Source organism: Phascolarctos cinereus, unplaced genomic scaffold, assembly GCF_003287225.1.
Source record: "Phascolarctos cinereus isolate Bilbo 61053 unplaced genomic scaffold, phaCin_HiC Scaffold_4;HRSCAF=312, whole genome shotgun sequence".
Lineage (NCBI taxonomy): Eukaryota > Metazoa > Chordata > Mammalia > Diprotodontia > Phascolarctidae > Phascolarctos > Phascolarctos cinereus.
In genome coordinates this window covers 55231323-55240436 of record NW_027555847.1, presented here as the reverse complement: position 1 = coordinate 55240436, position 9114 = coordinate 55231323, and the positions used below count along the sequence as shown (strand labels likewise).

General features: G+C 45.9%; 1 protein-coding gene across 1 annotated transcript in view; it reads right to left on the bottom strand.

Annotated features, from left to right (window-relative positions):
- Positions 1–791: 791 nt before the first annotated feature.
- The window catches only part of SYN2 (synapsin II), a 265548-nt gene continuing 257225 nt past the window's right edge, over positions 792–9114 (bottom strand). Inside the window, exons 12-13 of the mRNA XM_020981071.2 lie at positions 5639–5897; positions 792–1714 (exon numbers count right to left, since the gene is read on the bottom strand). Coding sequence (XP_020836730.1) covers positions 1579–1714; positions 5639–5897 — 395 coding nt within the window. The 3' untranslated portion in view covers positions 792–1578. The remainder of the gene's footprint in view (positions 1715–5638; positions 5898–9114) is intronic.

Here is a 9114-nt window from a genome sequence, read left to right as displayed (position 1 = left end):
ACATTTGATGGCCTTAGTTTACTCAACTGTATAATAAGGTTAATAATAGCAGCTACCTCCCAGTGTAGTTATGAGGACCAAATGAGATCATCTCTGTAAAGTGCTTTATAAACTTTAAAGTACTATACAAATGCTAGAAATTTTTGTTAACATCTATATGCTCCTTTCTACATCCCTAATCACGTATGAATGTACTTCCTTATACTCACATACTTATATGCATATATTCACAGTTACTCATGTATATCTCTTCATTCATTCATACATATATGTTCCCTAATATAAGCATACGCCCTAAATAAATTAACATATAATCCCACATCTATATTTTCATGAGCACCTACATACATATACTTATATACTCTTATGTTGCCTTTTATTCAAAGACCCATACATGTGTCTTTATGTGTAATATATCATCAAATATAGACAAATCTCTCCTCTATCTCCTTCTACCTCTTTTTCTTCTCTCCTTTCCTCTTCCCCTTCTTTTTTTCCTTCCTCTTTTCCCTCCTTTCTTCCCTTTCCTCTTCCTTCTTCCTTCCTTCACTTCCTCTTTCTTTCTCCTCTCCCTTCTCTCTCTCCCTCCTTCCTTCCCTTCTTTCCTTCTTTCTTACTTGCTTGCTTCCTTCCTCCCTCTCTCTTTCTTTGTCTGTCTGTGTCACACCACACACACACACACACACACACACACACACACACACACACCCAGCAGGCATCTTGGCCTTCACCCAAATAGGCCAGAATCTGGAGCACACCTCACTGCTGAAACAGACACTGTTGACTGCTGCTTACTTTTTCAGTTGTTAACCACACGGCTCAGCGTTTATTTTGGAGGTGAACACAGAACTAGCCTTGGTGCTATCACACTGCCATGCATTTTTCTTCACAGTGTAGCTTCAAAGTTCGGTTCTCCCAGCACATGGGCCAGGAAGGAAAAAAGGAGAACATGGAGCCATGGGTTCTCATTTCAGGAGGCTGATAAACGCTTCAGAAACACAACAGGACACTGTAGCTGGTGATAGACACTTAAGGTCACAAGGAAACTGGTTTCTTTTCTTTCCTTTTTTTCCCCCCACAATTAAACTGACAGGAGAATCAGGTATGAATGGGTTCCTAAGAATCTGAGGGTAGAATATTTTTGTTTACTCTCTACATATAAAGTATAGACTAAAACAAAATATAAACAACTTAAAAGAAGCATGCAACTATACTGCATCTGAACTAGCTAAAGCCCCTCAGAATCCCCCCCCCCCGCCGAAAGCTCTCCTGGTGTCACAGGGGACAGAGTCAGATATGATACAGCATCACAATAAGGCCACCAAAATCAAAGCTAACTGGGACCTTGAGATAGAGGTTTGGGGGTAACGGGAAAGACTGTGCTTTCCTCTCTGCTGACATGTGCCTACCCTCTCGGGGTCCTTTAAAAGCTACATAAATTGCTTGATACAATGGATGGAACAGAGAAGGGGAGAGGGACACAGAATGATGGTCACAGGAGTATTATCACTAAGCAGGGCTGGGAGCTGTCAGAGGTGCTAGACACATTAGTTGGGAGAGATCTGGGGATCCAAGGGCTTAATCTGAAAAGAGGCTGGCAAAGGATTTCCTCAAGTTGCGGATGGTCTCGGCTTTGGCTTCGTCCTCATTCGATGATGACCGGAAGAAGGAGGACTCAGTGAAGCTGAAGGCATTTGTCAAGGACTGGGACTTGCTTGAAGATAAAAAACAGAGAGAACGTGAGAGAGGGGCTGTTCCCCAGGTGGATGGAGGAGCGAGGAGACATGCTAAGCCCCATGGGGGAGCCCGAGAGCCCCTTGTGGGCAGGAACAGAGGGGATGGGAATGAAAGGAGAGGCTCCGGGGTCAGGGTTGAGGGAGATGGAAGGACAGGAGGAGAGGTGGGATGCAGACCCTGGGAGATGCTGTAATATCACGCATCAGCTCCGCCCCTGACTCAAAGTAGTATGGGAATGGACTGGTTCAAGTGTAGACATACAGTCAGAGCCTGTGGGGATTGGTGAGGGTGAGTGCAGGGGTGGGAGGGAAGGCTCCTTAGCCAGAAGCGACTGAGGTGTTTACAATGGGTAGTTCTTTCCTCCCCTTTCATTTTCCGTGGGCTTGTGTCTCTAACTTTGGCCCCTGGCCAGGTCAGGCTCAAGTCAGCTTCCCAATGCTTGCTCTGTAACTGTTGGCAACTGACAGACCCTGGGTACCCTTGAAGTGTGGCTGAGAGACCCCTGGATTATCCTCTCTATTCCAATAGTGAGGAAGCTTTGGGATGTGGTTGGGATAAGAAAGGCTAGGATAAAAAAAGAAGAAAGGAGAGGAAGAGAAGAGAAGAGAAGAGAAGAGAAGAGAAGAGAAGAGCAGAGAAGAGAAGAAGAGAAGAGAAGAGAAGAGAAGAGAAGAGAAGAGAAGAGAAGAGAAGAGAAGAGAAGAGAAGAGTTGTCCTATTGGCCCAGGACAACTGGACAGGAACACTAGACTGCCTGAGAGTCCAGTTGAAGGGAATGTCACTTTTCAGGTATCAAAAAGTCCGCCCACTCTGTCTCTGTCCAAGGATCTATGGCTTATCTCTAGTGTAGATCATGGATTTTCATCAATTGATAAGAACCTGAAAGCCTAGTACAATTTCTCATGCCTCAGCTTTCCCATCTGTAAAGTGGATCTGATTATGCTGGCCTCCTCCCTCCGAGCACACCAAGATAACATCTGCAATGTGCTAGGAGCTCATATGTGTCACACAATTCTTTTTTTTTTCTTAAACACATATTTCAGGATGATATTCATCCCCAGGGTCTTTCTAATTGGGTCTGAGACCCTGAGGGCTGGAAGATTCAATCTGGAAGGACTGGGATGAGGTTTAGCTCAGCTTCTGATAAGAAAGGCTGGCTTAGCTGCCCCCTGGGGCTGCCTCATCTTTCCTTCTTTGCAGCTTTCTGCTCCATGTCCTTCCTCTGAGTCTTGAGGCAACTCCTTCTCTCAAGGATGCTTGAAGTTTCTGTCCTTTTGAATAGAGGTGAGGTAAATGCTCTGCTTTCCATTTGGGGTTGGGAAGGAGTCCTGAGCAGCTGCCTGGCCTGGGGTTGTGTCTCCACATGCTGGCCTCTGGCATGAAGATGCAGAGGGTACCAGGAATGGTGACTCCTCCCCAACCGTCAGTGACTGCCCCTGGAAGGCTTCAGCCCAGAAGCAATGAAAACGTACACCAGGGGTTGGCCACAGCCAGGGATGATGGCAAGGGAGGGATTTGGATGCCTGGCAGGAGAGAAAGAACCCCAGAAAGGGGGATGGGGAGAAGAGAGAAAGTCCAAGGAGGTAAAAATGAACTCGTTGGTTACCAGTCAATCTAGAAAGTGTCAGGATCTTGCTCAGACTGGGGATATATCTCTTGCCACATAGGAGGGGTAGACTGGGAAATAGTAAGCTTGAACCACTTTGGAATCCAAATCCTTTCTCAATACATCATTAGAACAGGGCTGCTCCTAAAATCACAGTGGCCTAGTACTTAGACATGGGCTCTTTTCTTAGTCATACCACTTACTGACTATGTGACCTGGGTTCAAATTGTTACCTGTGTGACATTGGGTAATTAAGTCATCAGTTTCTCTGTCTCAGTTTTTCCATCTGTAAAATAAGGTGGTTGAACTAGACAATCTTTTCCAACTTTAACCTCTCCGACCCTTTGACCTTGAACAATAATTTCTTTTTTGGGGGTCTCAGTTTTCTCATCAATAAACTGAAGCAGTCTGGTGAGATGGTCCAGAGGGTTCTTTTGAGTTATAAAATCCTATGACTCCATGTATTGCCATCTTTCTTTCTCTCCAGCACTTCATCAAATGTGTTGGGTAACTTCAGAGATTCCCAACTACCCAACCCAGAAAAGAAGTAAGAGATTACTCCCAATCTTCCCACTGTGTAGAAACACACAGGACAGCTAAGAGTAGTATGATACCAAGAGCATTGGACTTGGGAGTCAAGAGATTTGTATCTAAATCCAGACTCTGGCACTTGGTGTGTGGACCACAGACAAATCACTGATCCTCTGGTATAGAAAATGAGGGAGTTGGACTCTTGAGATTCCTTAGAGGTCTCCTGACTTCAGCTTTGTCATCTGTTAAATGGCCACAATCCTATTGGTCTGGTCTATCTCATGAAGTTGTAACCCACTAAATCACACAATTCTTCATTATCCCTTCCCTCCTTTCTAAAAATGTGGTTGGTCTGCCATGAATTCTTCCAGATTTTGGCTGAGCTCAGAGCTTGATAGAAGGAGAGAAGGAAGCTAATGAGCAGCATCCCAGTATGGAAGAAAGGCAGCATGGTGTGGTCTATAGGATTTTCGGTTAGGAAGGCCTGGGTTCAAAACCCACTTCAGACTCATATTGCCTGTGTGACCCTGCCTCAGTCTCCTCATCTACAAACTGTGAGAGCTGGGCTTCTGAGGTCCCTTCTAAATTGAAGGTCTTATGACTGTTGTCTTTCCACTCACACCCCACTCCCCTCCCAAGTACAAAGGCCCTCACCCCATTACCTTCATTCTTGTTTGTTTTTTTCTGGGTCAGAGGGTGAGGTGGGGTCTTCTGGGGGGCAGAAGACCACTGGGTAAGAAAAGCTCTGCGGATAGGGGAGACCAAAAGGCGGGGAGACAAAGCCCATCTTTCTTTCCAAGAATCTCCAGTTGGACTGTCCTTCAGATTCTTACCCCAGACACTAGCAGGTTCTGAGACTCATTGAGTCTCTGTGATCTATGGATCTAGAGCAGAAAGAGACCTTAGAGGCCTTCCAGCCTACCTTTCACCCATTTTACAGTTGAGAAAACTGAGATGCCAGAAGGCTAAGTGACTTGCCCAAAGTCACACAGATAGTATTCGAGGTGGGATTTGAATCCAGATTCTTTCAGTCCAGTCTTTCCACTATAAAAAAGCTGAAACCCATCCTGCTTCCCCTTTCCCCCTTTGGATAGCCTTATTTTACACCCAAGATCATTAGTTAGAGTTAAAGAGAAAGAGAAAGGAAAGAAAATGAGCTGGGGAGGCAGGAAAACATACACACACAGACATGAAAATGATCTTAAAACAGAGTGGCTTAAGGTTCTGGAAGGGGCATCAGACTGGTGGTCAGGAAGCCTGGGCTCTAATCGCGGCTCTGTGGGATGATAACTTTGTGACCTTGGACAGGTAATGTCCTTCCCTGGTCTCATTTTCCTCCCTTGTAAAATGAAGGGTTTGGGCAAGGTGATCTCTGAAGTCCTTCCCAGCTCTGACTGTCTGTGGTTTTAGGAGAGGTTTTCTGGGGTGGGGTGGGGTGGAGTGAGGCTGGTACCAAGCAGCCTGTTTCCCAGACCCAGGATTCTGATTCTGGAGACAGAAGGGTATTAGGGGAAGAAGACTAGGAGCTCCTGGGTTCAGAGCATGGCTTAGCTTTTCCCCAGCTTCTCCAAGCCCTCTTCCTGTCCTAGGCTTCCCTCCTTGCCAATAATTCCGTAGAAGGAAGCCTTAATGAAGATGTTGTTCTAGCAGCCCCCAGGCAGCATAAATCAAGGAAAGGGAGGAGGAGAGGGAGGGGGAGGGGATGAGATAAGGAATGAAGGGAAGGGTGGGGGTAGGAAAGTGGAAAGTTCAGTGGTCTCTTACTTTAGCTGTGGATGAGGCTGGGATTTCCGCGGCTCCGTCTGGGGCGACTGGGACTCGGTCAGTGGGCTGGAGGTCGGACTGGCCTGTGCGGCTGGGCCGCCGGGATGAGGAGCCGAGGAAGAGGAGGAGGAAGAGGAGGAGGAAGAGGAAGAGGAGGAGGAGGAGTGTGGTGGTGGTGGTGGTGGTGGTCCCGGGGAAAACCGTCGTGAAGGTAGCACCTTGCTTGGGGACTGCATTCCTTGGGGTTGCCCAGGGCCCCCTAGGTTCAGTACAAGAAAAACTTCAGAACTCAACCATCTCAAAAGGGTTTTCCTTATCAGACTCTATGCCTTAAAGGGCTTGGCTACAATATCAACTTAGGCAACAATCCCAGACCCTGAGTGTGGGAGTAGGGAGAAATAAGACTCATTGGTTACTCCTCACCACCCCCCCTCCCCAAAACACCTCTCCCTACTTTCCCCTAGAAACAGCAGAAGAAATGGGTTTATTATCAGAAGATGGGATGAGGGATTGGGGTTGAAAAAGGAGAGAAAGGGCCCTGGAGTAGTAACACACTATCAGTGGGAAACTCCATGGAGCAAGTGGACAGCCCTCTTCTCCCAAAGCCCCCTGGGATTTGGTGGCACAGAACACAGAGGACGCTCTTGGTGGCAAGGTTCAAATTTCAACTCTGCTGTCTGGGCATTCTACCCCATCTCCTCCAACAGATTGCCCCCTTTGTCACTTATTTTCAATCTCTTCCTCTTACTGGTTCATTTTCTACAGCCTACAAACATTCCCATGTCTCGTCCATTCTCAAAAAACTCCTCACTAGATCCTTCCATCCCCAATAACTACCATCTTATGTCTCCTCTGCCCTTCGTAGCTTATCAAAAAGTTCTTCCACTTTCTTTCCTCTCACTCTCTTCTTAACCCCTTACACTCTGTCTTCCAACCATATCTTTCCACTGAAACTGCTCTTTTTTTTTTCAAGAAATTTTTTTTTTAGGCAATTGGGATTAAGTGACTTGCCCAGAGTCACACAGCTAGTAAGTGTCAAGTGTTTGGTCTAGGCTGGATTTGAACTCCAGTCCTCCTGACTTCAGGGCTGGTGCTCTATCCACTGTGCCACCTACCTGCCCCTGCTCTCTCCAAAGTTACCAGTTATCTCTTAGTTACCCAATCCAATGGACTTTTCTCAATCCTAATTCTCCGTGACCTCTCTACACTATAGATCTCTGTCTCCTTCTTCATCTTCTCTTCTGTCTAGGTTTTTGGGACACCATTCTCTCCTGGTTCTCCTCCTACTTATTTGACTGCTCCTTCTCTATCTCCTTTGCTGGATCTTCATCCAGATCATAATCTCTAATCATAGGTGTCCCTCAGGGTTCTGTCCTGGGCCCTCTTCTCTTCTCCCTCTGTGTTCATTTGGTGATCTCATCAGCTCATGTGTATTTAATTACATCTCTACAGCAATGATTCACAAAAACTATGTATCTTCCCCAAATTCTCTGCTGACCTTCATCTTGTATCTCCAACTACCTTTCAGACATCTTGAACTGGATGTCCAGTAGACTTCTTTAACTAAATGTATTGCAAAACCAAACTCATTAGCTTTCCCTCCCAACCTTTCCCCTTCTACTTTCTATATTACTCTCTAGGACAACACCATCTTCTCAATCCCCTAGGCTTGCAACCTAGGAGTCATCCTCAACTTCTCACTTTCTCTCATCACCCAAATCTAAGCTATTGCCAAAGCTGAAATTTCCATCTCACCTTTGAAAAATCTCTGGGAACATAGTTCCTTCTTTTCTGTGACACTGCCATCACTCTGGGGCAGATTCTCATCACCTCACACCTGGATTATAGCAATAGCTGCTTCTGTGTCTCTGCCTCCTCTCTCCCTACTCTAGTCCATCTTTCATTCAGCCACTACAGGTCCAGTCATGTCACAAACTCCAGAGGCTCCCTATCACCTCCAGGATCAAATACAAAATCCCCTGTCGGGCATTCAGAGCCCTTCAGTACCTTCTTACGCTTCCCCATTACATACTCTTTCACCCAGTGACACTGACCTCCAGGCTGTTCTACAAACAAGACATTGCATTTTTTTAGCTCCAGACATTTTCTCTGGCTGTTCCTCATACCTGGAATGCCTTCCTTCCTCATCTCTGCCCATTGCCTTCTCTGGCTTTCTCTAAGTCCCAAATGAAATCCTACCTTCCACAGGAAGCCTTCCCCAGCACCTCTTAATTTCAGTGCCTTCCCTTGGTTAATTATTTCCTATTAACTCTGAATATAATAACTTGTTTGTATATATTTGTTTACTTGTTGGCTCCCTCACATCATAATCTCCTTGAGGGAAGGGATTGTCTTTAACCTCTTTTTGTATCCCCAAGAAAGCTCTCTGGGCCTCAGTTTCCTCATCAGCAAAATGAGGGGCTAGGACCAGATAACTTCCAAAGTCCCTTCCATCTCCAAAGCTATGATTCTGAGATCCAGGAGCTCCACATATCATGGGTGCTGAAGGAATTGCAGAGTATGGGACTGGGAGTTGAGACAGCTGAGTTCTAGTCTCACTGACTCTCTTTGTGACCTCAGACATATCAGTTAACCTCCCTTGGTCTCAAAATTACTGCCAATAATATGGGAAGAGAAAAAAAACCAACTTCTACTTTTCCTATGTCACAAGGTTGTTGTGAGGATGAACGAATGTTTAGAAAAGCTATCTAAGTATAAGTTATGATTGTTCACTGTTAGGCTATTTCAGCTGGTAGTCAAAAGGTTTGACAGCCATGCTTGGTACCCACACTGCCCTAGCAAGATGATTCTTCTTTCCTAGATACACTCTTGTCTTTTGATACCATACCCAGCTGGTTCATCATAGTGGGTTTTTTTGTGTTTTGCAGGGAGGGCATGGAGAGTTTGGGGTTGGCAGGAGCCAACCCACTCCTCTCCTTTAAAAAACTCAAAATTAATCCTTCCCAGAAGCCAGAGGTCCCTTCTCCACTTGATGATTGGGAAGATTGTATTTGGCAGAGAAAGGAATCCATTAAAAGAGTTGGACATTTCTCTTCTGGAATGGACTAGGTAAATACCTACACAGCCATTTAACCCTATGGAGTGGTCTGAAAGGAAAATAGCCTGTGAAGTCTGGGGGCCAAAGAGTGCATCCAGCCTTGGGCAGTGGAAGTCATGGCCAGATGCCTTAGTTTCTGAGAAGCTATTGGAAAGATGATCAGATTTGGAGTCAAATTTGGGGCAAACTCCTTATCTTCTGGGCCTCAGTTTACTCATCTGTAGAATGGCTGGCCTCTAAAGTCCCATCCAGGTCTAAATCTGATGATTATAAGTTATTCCCTGTTCTGAGGGTACAGCCTAGGGTTTAGAGCTGGAAGGAACCCCAGAAAGCATGCATACACCAACCAGGATCAGGGCTACATGACTCTTCAACCCCAGCACCAGCACCTTTATCCACAGTCCCGTTAGAGGGAATG